A 15956-nucleotide genomic window follows, 5' to 3' on the forward strand; every position below is an offset into this window, starting at 1 on the left:
AAGAAGCAGGATCTGTTCCATCAAAAACTTTCAGTTCTGTTCTGCGTGACTCTTTACAGAAGGCGAACCCATTCGGGTTTGTTACCAGGTTCACATCATCATCTGATCCTGTGAGCTTTTAAAATCTCTCCAGGCTTCCAAACCCCTCGAGCCTCTCTGACCTGAGACTGCCTCATCTCAGAAGAGCAGCCGAGTGAAAAACGTGATCTCGTTTATTAAACCCAGTCGTGTTTCTGAGTTCTCATCAAGGTTTAAATAAAAGAATGAAGGAAAGTCGACATTCACTTTAACAGAGGTTTATTTCAAAGTGTCTCCTGCTTCGAACATTCAATAAATAAAAGCACTCGGGAGTTTCAAAGAGTTTGATCCAAAGTGATGAGGTTTAAATAGAAAGTCTTTCAGAAAATCAAATAAATAACAGGGCTAAAAATGGACATTAAAAATCTAAAAGCTTGTTTTGGATTCTAAAAATGTTTTCAGTAAAATGTGTGTTTTCTGTAAACTGCTCAATAAATCAATCAAAGCTCAGCTGTACGAACTGAAGAGCCTCTGCAGTGAACGTCCGGACACCACAACCGATTTAAAGTGCTGACTCATGATTCACACGTCGACTCGGCAAATAAAAACAGATTGTAATAATAAAAAGAGTCGACGCGTCGGGATCCGGCCGCTGCTCGTCTCAGACGGACGAGGAGGATGAAGAAAGCAGGTGTCTCTGCAACAATAAAAATCTCAATCAACTTTACTGACAAACTGAACGAACACAGGAAACTAAACTCAAGCGTCCAGGAAGAAGGAATACTCAAGTACTACATCACTTGATGTACACGGAGTACGTGGTTACCCGCAGTACACAGAAACCTGTGCGGGTGGTGATCAGCCGGTCTTACAAAAGGTCACGTGATCATAACGCCACAAGTGTCCTGACCGACAGGGGAGCGATGACTCGGTGCTTGTTAGAGTAATAATACACAATAATACATGGAACCACCTTTGTGAAGGGTTCTGACGGTCCGTCTCTCTGCTGCAGTCTAATTCTCTCCTGCAGTAAAGTAACAAAGATATAAAGAACCAGAAACTGAGTGTGTGTGAAAGAACTCTGAGAGAGTTTTGACCAGCTGTTGACAGGCAGGAAACTCACGCATCATGTAGATAAGAGTTTAAAAACTTGAAACAGATTTACAACAGATATAAAAAGGTGATTAATCCTGGTTAACCTCTCAACATTCCTGTCTAATTCTTCCAAACGCCTCTTCAAGGCAGATCCAAAGTAAACTGAATGTAGTTCTTGAACCGTTTGGAGTAAGCTCGTGTTTTTGGGCTTCTCTGAAAGAGACACTCTGCAGTGTCAGAATGACTGTAAGCACTACTGGAATTGATTAAAAAGGTGGTATTCTGCTCATTTTCAGCTTCAAAATCTTAATTAGAGGTTGTACCAGAACAGGTTTACATGGTTATATATTTTCCTCATACTGCACATTGCTGCAGCTCCTCTCTTCACCCTTGTGTTGTACGCTGCGCTCCTGAGCTACAGAGTGATGCATCTTACTTGCACAAAATCTTTGTTGGGAGTTGCACATGTGCAGTTCCCAGGTAAGGACTACTAGCCAATCAGAAGCAGAGAAGGGCGGGTCGTAAGAAACAAGGTAGTGTGGTCCAAATCAAAGCCGCTTCAGACTGAGACCGTAAGCTAGCAGATGGTAGAAGTTAACATCATTGTTCCTCATCTGACCATCAGGACTAAACGTTGAACTGCTGCCGGTGTTCTGACGATCTGTGCTGCCTCGCCGAAAAATGCTACCATAGTGCAAATCGATAGACTGACTCTAGTCGGCCCTGCTCCGTTTTCCATTGCAGATAGTACCCAGAGACAGTACCTAGCTTGTTGTCATAGCAACGCCACACACAACCGCCGTGACGTAATGTTCAATGCGACACACACACCAGCGATCCACACAGCTTTCTCTTTTTTAAGTTAAAGCGTTTGAACCTCAGAATGTAAAGACAGATAAGCGGTATGAAAAGCTTCCAGCTGTGTTTTCCTCTGCCGTTGTTGCTGCAGCGGTCTGTGTGACGCGGGAGCAGAGCGCTCTGTGAGCGGGCGGCTGGCCGGCCTCACGCTCCTCCCGCGGGTCACAGCAGGCTTCAACCCGCAGCCACTTGCTGAGCTCCTCAACGCCGAAAATATTCAAGCACGTTTTTGTTCCGCCGTCACTTCTCGTAAAACTGTCAATATTCTAAACTGCACAGCTGATTTCACCTCAAAACTTCTCAGAAGTGGATTTAGTGATGAAATTCCATACAAAAACTGTAAAATATAAAACTTTCTGTTGCCTCTGTCTGGTGCAGCAATGATGATGCAGTGAATAGTGAATATTCTCTCTGACCAATCAGCAGTCTGTCTGTTTTCACGTTACATTTTAGTTTCCCTCAGCTCGACTGGAACCTCGACGGAGGTGATAAGAAAAAAAGTACCTGGAAACAGGTCCAACATTTCTACAATGGAAAACCAAACAAAGGTGAGTCGAGCCAAAGGGCCTCCGCTCAGACTAGCTTGGTTTGAGGGCGTGCCTGACCCCGCCAGCCGCTTGGCGAGCTTTATGACGCGTTTTCATTGTGACGCCACATGTAAAGGAAGTGAAGGGCTGGACAACAAACCAGCTGTTTTCTGTGGGAGATGGGAACTCCCTTTGGGCTTTTTCACTTTGCAAACCTGTTACATGCACAAAAGAACAGCCAAAAAGCAGAATACCACCTCTTTAAAATAAGTTTAAAACTAATAGATTTAAAATGTTTGCTAACAAATACATGCAGACAGCTACAGCTGGAAGGACCGCAGCATAAAGCCTTACCCAGTCCAAGTTTAAATTTCATACCAGTACCATGAAAAGTTTTCCACAGGTTTTTCTGAGCGTCTGTCTCAGCGTGTTTTTTCTAAATCAGCCCCGCCCCCTGGCGGCAGGCGGCTGCTGCTGCGTCGCTCCGTATCAGCCGGCAGCTCCACGCAGACGTGTTTCTGCTGCCAGATCATGAACCTCCTACTTAAAACTGGATATCGTTATTTTCAGAATCTTATTGGCTACAGGAAGTGCCCGTCATCGGCACAATTGCTTGCAATTGGCTCGGCCTACCCAGGAAATAACAGGGCGCGGGCTCTCATTGGCTGCTGTAGGCTGTGAAAGGGACATGTGAGCTCCTATTGGGTCGGATCAGCTGTCAGTCGAAAGGTCAGAGTTCAGCGGCTAATTTATGAATCTGAAGCGATGCGGCAGCCGTCCCTGAGGATTTACTGATGGAATAATGTGTTCTGGACTAAATATTTTACTGGATTGGATCGTCTGGACCTTTGACAGTAACAAGACCGTTTCTGTTGGAATATAATGGATCGGTGGATTAAGTTACTGTGAGGCTTCAGAGTCGCGTCACTTTTGCTGTACTGGCTGGTCTGACAGAGGCGCTGATTGGACGCGCTGTGGTATCTTCAAATGGTTTGCATCGGTGGATTTAGCTTTCAGACGGTGGATCGCATGAGTATGAGGTTAACATAGCAGCTGTGTGCCGCTGGAAAGTGAAGAGGTTAAATATCTTAGTGGACCGACAGCCCTGGTCTTCATCTAAACAGCGTCCCACACTAACACCTGATTATCTGACAGCAGGTCGGCCTGAAGTCTGAGTGTGCAGAAGTCAGCCATGGTGAACATGACGTGGTCACGAGTCCTGTCCATCACTAACTCTCCAGCTTCGAAGCCTTTCTGCCCTGGGTGATGCCTTGCAGGTGGGCTAGCTAACGTTCTGCCCTGACTCTGCATGTTCTCATGATTCACTGCTGACTGTCAGTCATTTATTCAGATCCTGAACCAAAGACCAGCTGTGTGTCACAGTAAACGTGATGTGCGCAGCGTTCGTGCTCAGCTCAGACCTTTAAGACCTGATCAGGAACTCACCCAGACCGAGCAGCGTTTCCCTCCGTTTGTCCTCCAGCCGCCTTCAGGGACACGAAGCAGAGGCGGGTCGGATCTCCAGGCCGCTGTCCTCACCAGCTGCTGAGCAAGGAGGATCAGGGCTCCACGTAGAGCCGGGCCTGCTCCGTCAGACTCACCTGGTCCTCCGTCTTCCCAAACATCACCACCTGTAGGTCACCGCTCAGCTGTGACACAGAAACAGAGAGCTTCATCGTTCTGCTTCTAACGTCACAGTCTGCTGCCAGACCTGGTCACACTCAAACCAGCAACACGTCTGACTTCCTGTCAGCTGGCAGCCCGCTGGTTCCTGCTGAAGAGGTAAACCTTTAAACAGATTTATAGTTAGATGTTTAATAACCTGTCGGGGACTACTTTCAGCGGCGGCTGAATCCTCATGTTGTTAGGAGATTCGTCCACTGCAGGTTTGATCTGAACATGAGGGTTAATGACTTTATGCAGCGGTAGACATGAGTCCAAAGGGCCCTGATCAGTTTCACCTGCCCCACGTTATCTCCACCTCTCTTCTGTATGTAAGGCAGTGTTTTCCCCTTGTTTAGTGTCACTTCATCTCTGCCTGTGTCGCGAGTTTCCTGCTGTGTCCCGTCCTGTGCTGTGATTTGGACCCTGGACGATCGCCTGTCCCTGCTTTGGATTTTGTTCCCTTTCACTTGGACGGCCCACCTGTGTTCTGACTCTGCGCCACGTACACCTGTAACCCTGTTGCTGCCTGCTGTTCTAGCTAAACGTGGCTCGAGTCTCACCTCTGGATCATTTGTGTCTCAGGAGGAGGAACCTGGGACACAGTCCAGGTCTCAGAGTGTTTGTGGGTCAGTCCTCACCTCAAAGGGGTTCAGTTTGTAGGCAGGACATTCAGGGGAGTGCAGGTAACCGACTGGCTGCTGGCACCACCACACCTCCATCTGCCCCTCCAGCGGGAAGCAGCCGAACTCCTTGCAGCCCAGGACGGAGCCGGACTCTCTCTGGACCTGCTGCTGGATGGACCTGGTCTCTCTCTGATCCTGTGAGATGGGGCTGGTCTCTCTCTGGACCTGCAGGATGGAGCTCAGCAGACTCTCTCCCTGGACCTGGAGGGCAGAAGTCCACATTAGACTGACGGGGACACATTAAAGTGGATTCATCATGTGGGTCTGATCTCCGGGTCCCGGTCTGAAGGTGTAAACGGGTCGGACCTCGGAGCTGCTGCTAGACTGCTGACTGTCAGGATCAGCACTTCGCTCCTCCCACGTCAGATTCATCATCCTGCTCGAACAAACCGACACCTGGACCAGAGACACACACTGAACACCAGAACACGACTCGGGTCTACATGCTCGTCTGAACCCTAACACCTGAACCAGCTGAGTCAGGTCTCACCTCGTCCTGGATGCTGCTGTGGGTCTTCAGCGGTGTCGGTGTTTGAGGGGTGGACCTGCACAGCACTCTGATCCTGTCTCTGATCTCTGAAGGCGTCCTGAACCACAACAACTTCAGTTAAAAACGATTATTGATTGATTATAGTATCCGGATTATGAATGGCAAAATGACACAATGCCTCTCATTTAGCTATTAGCCTTTAAATTAAACCTGACCTTGTTTTAGGCACGTGCTAATTAACAGTCAAGACACTAAAATAAATACTGCTTTTAATGAACGTTTCTGCAGCAACAGAAAGTTCCACTGAAATCACGTCCTGATCTGAGCAGCAGATTAGTGGCAGAGCAGCTGTCACGCCGGGACAAACTGACACTACATACAAAGAATAACGTCATGCATTACATTTGCTGAATTTACAAGAGGGGATCGATAATAATGATTTTGTAGTAGACAGCGTTTCACATTCAACATTTATATAGTTTCCCCAAACTCAACAACTCACAAAACTCTGTGATGTTTTTAAGGGAGTCTCACGCACAGACAGGAGAACTGTTTTCTCTTCTTTAGAAATTGTCCGGTGTTCTTGCTCACTCGGCAGCAACACGTTCTCCAGCTGGGAACGTCGCCATGAGCGATGCATCGTTTATGATTATAAAGTCAGGGCACGTCTGGAACGTGAACGCGGTCGTTGTGCATCATTATATGCTACATAACGTGAAGCTAGCTCGCCAAGTAGCTTACCGAGACGAGTCGTCATCGTCCACAAAGCGCCTCCTCTTCAGACGCTCCGGTGTCTCCAGGAGAGCTCAGCTTTGCTGCAGTTCACGACCTTTCTGGCTGAGTGAAGAGTGAAACGCTGCCACACTCTGGAGGTTTTAGGTGCAGGGTAATATTGAAGTAATTGTTTTTGAACATGTTTTTTTATTATTTCAGGCTGTGATGGTCTTTAGATGAGCTTTTTTATTTATCTGATTGGTGTTAAATGATTATTGTTGGATTAATATTATACGTATTTGCTAGAGCTATTGACAGTTATTTGTAATGTTTCATATTGTTTGCACCTGCCCGGGGACCGCAGATGGAAATTAGCGTTTGCTAACTCTGGTACAAAATATCTTTTCGTAAGATTAATATATTTTGTCCCTGACAAATAAAAATAAAAGAAAGAAAGAAAAGGTGGTGAAGGTTTTACTGCAGCTCTGATGCTGTTTAGTAACTTTACTGTTCACATCACGTTACTCCGTTAAGCTGACGGTGTTGCTACGGCCCCAAGACGTCATGAACCCATAGATTATTAAATTTGTTGGCAATAAATGATTTTTGTCGACTACATCGTTGTTGCACCCCCATGTGAAACAGAGTCAAGTTCAGTCTGACCTCTGACCCCTGACCCGCCCTGACGTACTGGCTGCTGTGGCTGCAGTGCAGACAGGAGTCGTCCTGGGAGCCGGTGGGGGGGTGTTTGAGGGAACAGACAGGGGTGGAGGTGAGAGCCGGACGCTGTAGCTTCAGATCCTCCACACCGCACAGACTGAGGAACTGGAGGGGGACAGCAGGGGGACAGGAGGACAGGTCAGCAGTCTCGGATCAGGACTAAGCCTTTCTGTCTCAGGCGTCAGCTCCTTACCTCGGAGGGGGAGAAGGTCAGAGCTCCCAGCATGCTGCCTCTGCTCCAGGAGGAGGTGGCGTCCATGCAGGAGGCTCCGTCCTCGCTGTTCACCAGCTGCTCCTTCAGACCTGCAACCTTCACACAACACGCTGCTGTCACCTGCAGAGGACTCACCTGATCCACTCCGCTTCATGCTAATCACGGTTAGCGTGTGTCCTGTGTTCACTCGGCGTCAGCTGACACTGAACAAACACACAGCTGCTGATCCAACATGTGTAGCTGTTTATTCTGCTGTGGTTCAGGGATCATTTGGTCCTGACCTGCCCCCTGCTGGAAACCTTTGAACCAGGTACACAGTAGGGCTGAACGATCAGGGGAAAAATCTAATTGAGATTTTTCTGCCAGATATTGCGATTATACTCAGCTGTGCTGCTCGCTCCCAGCAGCTTTCTTTCTGCTCATTTTACAGACCCAGAGCTGTGGAGGAAAAGTGGATTTTTTTTCAGAGCACACGAAAAACTGAGAGCACACTGACCCACGAGGAAATATTAGCCAAATTTAACAAGAAGTGTATTGATAAGAATCTCAAAGTATCCCTTTAGAACAGACAATTTAACTACGTAGCTACGTAGCCATGGTAGAGGCAGGGAGCTTGTGATTGGCGAGCAAGTCTGTCACCCAAGGAGGACAGAATGAATCTGTAACTGCACGACTGTTTAAAATGGCTCAGATGTTTAATTAAGTACATTTTAATCGGCGTCTTCACGATTAGCTAATCGCGTTCTTTCAAATTGAAAACGACCAATGGTTCAGCCCACAGGTACACAGTGTGAAGCTGCTGTTCAGATCAATATCAGGACTTCATGGTGGTTTAATCACCTCAGGGTCTCAGATCAGTGGATCTCGATATTCTGCTCATGGTTTATAAACATTCTGTCATCGTGCTGTATGGATGGATTTATGGTGAAAAGAAATGATTCCCCTTTTTGCTGGGGACCCTGAAACCCCTCCAAGGACCCCTGGGGGTCAGGACCAGCGCCTTAGATAACCATTAGCGATGTTAGCTAGTCGCTCAAGCGTAGCACCAACGTTTTTGCAGCTTAGCTAACGTTAGTGTTAAAGCACCGAGGGTAAAAGGGCCACAGCGCTACGTTAGCTAGCTCAGCTGTGGTACTTGTTGGTGTGGTCACACTCCACCTCTGACCTCTGACCTCTGACCCTGTAGGTGGTGCTACTCTGAGTGACTTGCTAACATGGCTAACTGTAGCTTCTCTAAGACACAGTGTAACAGTAAATATTAATACGCTCTACACAGCTGATGCAGTAGCTACCAGCTCTGAGGGGACCAGGAGGCGGCGCTAACGTTAATGTAGAGACGGCGTGCGAGCAGAGAACATCATCATCTCAGAGAGAAACACAACTTCTAACGGCCGACTTCTACCGTCTGTTCAGGATCTAACTGTTGTCCAGCGTCTGACTGCGTTCTGCTGCGTTCACAATTAAATTGTTAATCAGATGTTTTTTTCTTACGTAGCTCCTGCTCAGATTAATAACTGACGGGTCGGCGGCGTCTTTGTACAGGCAGGTGGACAGCGATGAGGTCACTTCCTGTGGGCCACGGCTCCAGGTCTCTGGGTTCTGAGATGATATTTAATATTCAGACTTTTAGGTGCAAAACAAGTTCAGTAACTGCAGAGAGATGAACATGAAGACAACATGTAAAGCTGCCAGAGAGACATCAGGACAGAGAGACAGCAGGACAGAGAGACAGCAGGACAGAAAAAAACAGCAGGACAGAGAGACATCAGGACAGAGAAACATCAGGACAGAGAAACAGCAGGACAGAGAGACAGCAGGACAGAGAGACATCAGGACAGAGAGACAGCAGGACAGAGAGACAGCAGGACAGAAAAAAACAGCAGGACAGAGAGACATCAGGACAGAGAAACATCAGGACAGAGAAACAGCAGGACAGAGAGACAGCAGGACAGAGAGACATCAGGACAGAGAGACAGCAGGACAGAGAGACAGCAGGACAGAAAAAACAGCAGGACAGAGAAACAGCAGGACAGAGAGACATCAGGACAGAGAAACATCAGGACAGAGAGACAGCAGGACAGAGAAACATCAGGACAGAGAGACAGCAGGACAGAGAGACAGCAGGACAGAGAGACAGCAGGACAGAGAGACATTAATCTATTAGACATCAGGACAATCAGAGAATCAGTAATGTAACTAGCTAAGCAGAGACACTGACAGCCTGTATTTCAAAATAAAAGCCTCAGCTGTGAAATAAAAAGCTGATGTACCTCCTCCATCAGCTCCACCGGCGCCGTCAGCTCGCACATGCTCAAAGAGGAGTCGTAGCCCGAGGAGGAGGCGGGGACACAGACGGAGCACAAGTGGGCGTGACTGCTATGACGTCCGCACATGCTCAGATCGCTGGAGGTGCAGCTGGACTCGTCCTTCCCGCTGGAAAGACTGTCCGCCTGCTGGAGGAGACATTAATGTTAGGATCGTCACTGTTCTCACCGTGGGGGACAGTGTGTGTGTGTGTGGGGGGGTGTTGACCTTGGCGGGGATGCTGGCTGTGCTGGGGGGGCCCCGGGAGTTGTAGAGGTGCAGGACCTGCAGGTAGCCCTCCTTCTCCACCTTCCTCTTCAGGGTGGAGTTCCAGTGGTTCTTGATGGAGTTATCGGTCCTGAGAACGAAACACAGAAGCTGGTTCGGGTCCTGCAGAGACACCTGGACCTGGTCTGTCAGTCCTACAGTGTCCACGGTGAGACGTCTCAGCAGCTACTGGGTCAATAAGTCCTCCCAAACACCAACACGCTAACTCTCAGTCTTTAGGCCATACTGCAGGACTGAGTTCCACCCGTCTGTCTCACTTTAGTTTCGCTCTCATGTTGGAATAAATTAAATCAAACAGTCCTATTAGCTGCCTGAGTCCGGAATGAGCATCAGAACCAGAGCCAGGCGAGCTCAGCAGTCTGCCAGGGAACACGGACCGGGACCAAACCCAGCCTCCTTCAGAGAGGAATCCACAGCAGTATTTTTTAAATGTTTGAAACTAATCTTCCCCCTGCAGAGACAGCTGAGCCTGAGGAGCTGTGGTTCTGAAGCACAGATTAGTGCGACTGATCTTTTTTACATCTTATCAAAAGGTTGCAGCTTCTGCGCTTTGGATTTTGCACCCGGCCATGTTGTGATAATATCTGGATTAGCTGTGCAGCTCTAGTCCACATGTTGCACAGAGTCAGCATCAGGGCTGAGTGAGGTTTAATATGCAGCTCACTGTCTAACATTTAGTCCTCCAGACTTACTCGTCGTCATTTAAAAGCTACCAGCGCTTATTAATTAGTTACTAGTAACTAACTGCACACTGACATCTATGAAGCTCTGCAGTTAAGATATGTATATGTTCCAAATGACAACTAAATTTGTTTAAGTGACTCAGTCATTCATAGTAAAATGGCTTGTTGATTGTTAATTAGCTCTACTGTCTTTTAAATACTGACTGGAGTCAGGAGTAAAACTTAAACTCTTTAATGTTGTGAAAGTAAAAATGCTGAATGCTGACGTCAGTCTGAGATGTCCTTCAAAGGCCACCGTAGGACAGACGTTCCCTCCACACACGTCCTGTGTGGGACCCCCGCCGGTCTACGTACCTGCCGGGCAGCAGCTTGGAGATGTCGGCCCAGCGGTTTCCCAGCAGCCTGTGGGCCCGGCAGATGACGCGGTCCTCCTCCGGCGTCCAGCCGCTCTTCTTCACCAGCGGGTTCAGGTGGTTGTGCCAGCGCTCACGGCACTGCTTCCCGTTCCGACTGTGCAGGTGTTTGGCGATGAGCGACCAGCGCTTCACGCCGTACTTGTGAACCAGCTCAATGACCTGCGCAGGAAGTGACATCACAACATATCAGCGGTTCATAGAGGAGTTCTGGTAAACAGCTACTGGAGTCCAAATGAAAACAGAAAGTGTTTGTGCAGTCCTCTCCCTGCAGGTCCTCCTGCTCATTTTAATGTGTTTAACGCCACATCTACTTCCTGTCTGTCCGTCCTGCAGAGGATCCTCTGCTGGTCTCCCTGAGCTTCCTGGTCTGGTGTCCGGACTTCAGAGTGTGTTTACCTTCTCATCCTCCTCCTGAGTCCAGGGTCCTTTGACCAGCTCTGGGTTCTTTATCTGCTGCCACCTCCGCTGACACTCCACGTCTGACCTCTGACCCTGAGACACAGCGCAGACTCGGTTAGTGACCTCACACTCTGATCGCTCAGCTGATGCTGAGTGTTCAGAGCGCCCTCTGCTGGACCACAAGGGGAGCTTCAGTCACTCTTTAAATCCGGGTTTAAATACTGATCAGTGTGTTTTCCGTCTGTTCTCCTCGTTATCTGGAGACAGCGGCTGTGACCTCACTCTGATAGTGAAGTGAAACTCACAGCTGAGTAACTACACCACAAGACATTAGACGCTAAAAGGTATAAATTCAATACTGATTCCAAAATACTGAACCCTGTTGGATGCTGCAGGATATTTAATAAAGAGCGTTTTAGCATCAGCACGTCTTGTCTTTCAGCTTGTTCCTCTTTATTTTGGTAACTGTCGTACTTACTGAGCACCTCCTGCTGCCTTCATGAACTCTATTAGACTCACAATCAATAATAAATGTCACATTCTGGCTTCAGCCTGAGTTGCGAGTTCATGCTGCGTTCACGTCCAGTCAGACCTGACAGTAAATATGAGCTTTGGGCTGGTTCTGCAGAGTTCAGCTCGTCACTCTGCGGGTTTGAACGGCAGCATGTTCTGGTTCTGTGGCGTGATGAGAGCACTCACTTTAAAATGAAGAGAGACTGAAGACCAGCTGTTTGATCCAAACTCCTTCAGCAGTCTGTGCAGCTTCTCATCCTGAGGAGGAAGAGCACCATCACCATCATCACCACCATGGCGATCGCAGCAGTGAAGACAGAGAGATGTTCAGGAGAGACAATCAGTCAGAAATACTTTAGAGAAACATGTCCAACGGTGAAGGTGGAAACAACAGCAACATGTGCAGCTGAGAGGACATGGACCCGGTCTCACACAACCAGAGACCAAATGGCAAAACACAAAAACAACCTGAACGTTATCTGGAAGCCAGATATTATGAAAATCAACTGTTGTTTTTAAAACTTTCTGAACTCAAGCTAAACTTTGAGCTGTAAAGCTGTCGCAGTAACTGTAATACTGCAACAACAGCTGTTCACAGCTTCCTGTTTCAGACTTCAGTGCTTCAAAACTTCAATAAGCAGCACGAGTCTGTGACCCGACTTCAAAGCTGGAAGCTGTATGTTTTGCCATGTTTTATGTTTTACTGCTGATTTTTTAAGCTTAGCTTGTGTTAGCATATTGTTTAGCTCATGTGGCCAGCAGGCTGGCCGATGTTGGACCAATGTTGTAACACCGAGGGACAGACAGTCTTCATGTTCTGTGGACCTTTAGCTAAAGTTCCTACAGAGCAGCGTTAACGTTATTCTGCTCCCCACAGGTCTGTGTGTGAATGTACTTTACATGAAGGTAACGCTACAGCTCCGTGTATAAAAGACATTTTAGCCACTGATACACTTACTCTGCATTACTGCACCACATGCAAAAACAACAGAATATGGCGATAATACTTCATTCCTCTGCTGAGCCACGACCAGTCACCTCAGGAGAAATGACTTCCTGAAATGTGTCACCTGATGGACGTGAGTGTGTATGTGTCCTGAACCGGCAGCCAGCTGGGCACGCAGGATGTTTGTGAGTTAGCCCTCAATGCTAACGATGCTAACGTGATGACCGTCACCTCGTCTTTTGTCCATCCAGGCTTCTGTAGAGTCCCTCTGGAGAACCGTCCATCCAACCCTTTCCGTCCTGAACAGCTGGAGCGGCTCTTCGTGCTGAGACAGAAACCAATCATCAGTCAGTCGACAGGAAATCAGCTGCCAACTATTGATCGTAATTATTATTTGGTTAGTTAATGATTTCCTGGTTCCAGCTTCTCTGACGTCTCTGATGTTCAGCCTTTCTCTGTTTCCTTAGTGAAAACAACACCTGAGCTGGACATCAGCCAGGTGACTTCAGATGATCTCAATCACCTGAGCCGACCAGGAAAACTCCTGTTTGTTGTTTATATGTGACAAGACTAATGTTACAGGTGTGTTACAGGTGTGTTACAGGTGTGTTACAGGTGTGTTACAGGTGTGTGGCAGGTGTGTGACAGTGTGTGTTACAGGTGTGTTACAGGTGTGTTACAGGTGTGTGTTACAGGTGTGTGGCAGGTGTGTTACAGGTGTGTGACAGTGTGTTACAGGTGTGTGACAGTGTGTGTTACAGGTGTGTTACAGGTGTGTTACAGGTGTGTTACAGGTGTGTGGCAGGTGTGTGACAGTGTGTGTTACAGGTGTGTTACAGGTGTGTTACAGGTGTGTTACAGGTGTGTTACAGGTGTGTTACAGGTGTGTTACAGGTGTGTGGCAGGTGTGTGACAGTGTGTGTTACAGGTGTGTTACAGGTGTGTTACAGGTGTGTGTTACAGGTGTGTGGCAGGTGTGTTACAGGTGTGTGACAGTGTGTTACAGGTGTGTGACAGTGTGTGTTACAGGTGTGTTACAGGTGTGTTACAGGTGTGTGACAGTGTGTGTTACAGGTGTGTTACAGGTGTGTTACAGGTGTGTGACAGTGTGTGTTACAGGTGTGTGGCAGGTGTGTTACAGGTGTGTTACAGGTGTGTGGCAGGTGTGTTACAGGTGTGTTACAGGTGTGTGACAGTGTGTGTTACAGGTGTGTGACAGTGTGTGTTACAGGTGTGTTACAGGTGTGTTACAGGTGTGTGACAGTGTGTGTTACAGGTGTGTTACAGGTGTGTTACAGGTGTGTTACAGGTGTGTTACAGGTGTGTGACAGTGTGTGTTACAGGTGTGTGACAGTGTGTGTTACAGGTGTGTTACAGGTGTGTTACAGGTGTGTGACAGTGTGTGTTACAGGTGTGTGGCAGGTGTGTTACAGGTGTGTGACAGTGTGTGTTACAGGTGTGTTACAGGTGTGTTACAGGTGTGTGACAGTGTGTGTTACAGGTGTGTGGCAGGTGTGTTACAGGTGTGTGACAGTGTGTGTTACAGGTGTGTGGCAGGTGTGTGACAGTGTGTGTTACAGGTGTGTGGCAGGTGTGTGACAGTGTGTGTTACAGGTGTGTGGCAGGTGTGTTACAGGTGTGTGACAGTGTGTGTTACAGGTGTGTGGCAGGTGTGTTACAGGTGTGTGACAGTGTGTGTTACAGGTGTGTTACAGGTGTGTTACAGGTGTGTGACAGTGTGTGTTACAGGTGTGTGTCAGGTGTGTGACAGTGTGTGTTACAGGTGTGTGGCAGGTGTGTTACAGGTGTGTGGCAGGTGTGTTACAGGTGTGTGACAGTGTGTGTTACAGGTGTGTGGCAGGTGTGTTACAGGTGTGTGACAGTGTGTGTTACAGGTGTGTTACAGGTGTGTTACAGGTGTGTGACAGTGTGTGTTACAGGTGTGTGACAGTGTGTGTTACAGGTGTGTGACAGGTGTGTGACAGTGTGTGTTACAGGTGTGTGACAGTGTGTGTTACAGGTGTGTTACAGGTGTGTGACAGTGTGTGTTACAGGTGTGTGACAGTGTGTGTTACAGGTGTGTTACAGGTGTGTGACAGGTGTGTGACAGTGTGTTACAGGTGTGTTACAGGTGTGTTACAGGTGTGTTACAGGTGTGTGACAGTGTGTGTTACAGGTGTGTTACAGGTGTGTGACAGTGTGTGTTACAGGTGTGTTACAGGTGTGTGGCAGGTGTGTTACAGGTGTGTGGCAGGTGTGTTACGGGTGTTTGGCAGGTGTGTTACAGGTGTGTGGCAGGTGTGTTACAGTGTGTGTTACAGGTGTGTGGAAGGTGTGTTACAGGTGTGTGGCAGGTGTGTGGCAGGTGTGTGGCAGGTGTGTTACAGGTGTGTGGCAGGTGTGTGGCAGGTGTGTTACAGGTGTGTGACAGTGTGTGTTACAGGTGTGTGGCAGGTGTGTGGCAGGTGTTACAGGTGTGTGGCAGGTGTGTTACAGGTGTGTGGCAGGTGTGTGTTACAGGTGTGTGACAGGTGTGTGGCAGGTGTGTGTTACAGGTGTGTGACAGTGTGTGTTACAGGTGTGTGACAGTGTGTGTTACAGGTGTGTTACAGTGTGTGTTACAGGTGTGTGACAGTGTGTGTTACAGGTGTGTGACAGTGTGTGTTACAGTGTGTGTTACAGGTGTGTGACAGTGTGTGTTACAGGTGTGTTACAGGTGTGTGACAGTGTGTGTTACAGGTGTGTTACAGGTGTGTTACAGGTGTGTGACAGTGTGTGTGGCAGGTGTGTTACAGGTGTGTGACAGGTGTGTTACAGGTGTGTGGCAGGTGTGTTACAGGTGTGTTACAGGTGTGTGGCAGGTGTGTGTTACAGGTGTGTTACAGGTGTGTGACAGTGTGTGTGGCAGGTGTGTTACAGGTGTGTTACAGGTGTGTGGCAGGTGTGTTACAGGTGTGTTACAGGTGTGTGACAGTGTGTTACAGGTGTGTTACAGGTGTGTGACAGGTGTGTGTTACAGGTGTGTGACAGGTGTGTTACAGGTGTGTGACAGTGTGTGTTACAGGTGTGTTACAGGTGTGTTACAGGTGTGTTACAGGTGTGTGGCAGGTGTGTGTTACAGGTGTGTTACAGGTGTGTGACAGGTGTGTTACAGGTGTGTTACAGGTGTGTGGCAGGTGTGTCACAGTGTGTGTTACAGGTGTGTGACAGTGTGTGTGGCAGGTGTGTTACAGGTGTGTGACAGTGTGTGTTACAGGTGTGTGGCAGGTGTGTGACAGTGTGTGTTACAGGTGTGTGGCAGGTGTGTGACAGTGTGTGTTACAGGTGTGTGGCAGGTGTGTTACAGGTGTGTGACAGTGTGTGTTACAGGTGTGTGGCAGGTGTGTTACAGGTGTGTGACAGTGTGTGTTACAGGTGTGTTAC

General features: G+C 48.2%; 1 protein-coding gene across 6 annotated transcripts; it reads right to left on the bottom strand.

Annotated features, from left to right (window-relative positions):
* Window positions 1–280: 280 nt before the first annotated feature.
* Window positions 281–12858, bottom strand: LOC119904857 (myb-related protein A-like; the record flags this gene model as incomplete). 6 transcript variants are annotated; one of them, XM_038721515.1, is given in 14 exon segments in its annotated part: window positions 281–715; window positions 3945–4147; window positions 4802–5047; window positions 5153–5242; window positions 5337–5433; window positions 6742–6875; window positions 6964–7080; window positions 8476–8583; window positions 9255–9434; window positions 9517–9646; window positions 10614–10834; window positions 11072–11167; window positions 11774–11845; window positions 12765–12858. In XM_038721515.1, coding segments are annotated over 13 exon segments (1675 nt in total), but the record flags the coding sequence as incomplete, so codon positions are not given.
* Between the last annotated feature and the right edge of the window lie 3098 nt (window positions 12859–15956).

The sequence above is a fragment of the Micropterus salmoides genome, unplaced genomic scaffold (assembly GCF_014851395.1).
Source record: "Micropterus salmoides isolate LMB-PRFRI ecotype aquatic unplaced genomic scaffold, ASM1485139v1 Ms_hic_scaffold_1591, whole genome shotgun sequence".
Lineage (NCBI taxonomy): Eukaryota > Metazoa > Chordata > Actinopteri > Centrarchiformes > Centrarchidae > Micropterus > Micropterus salmoides.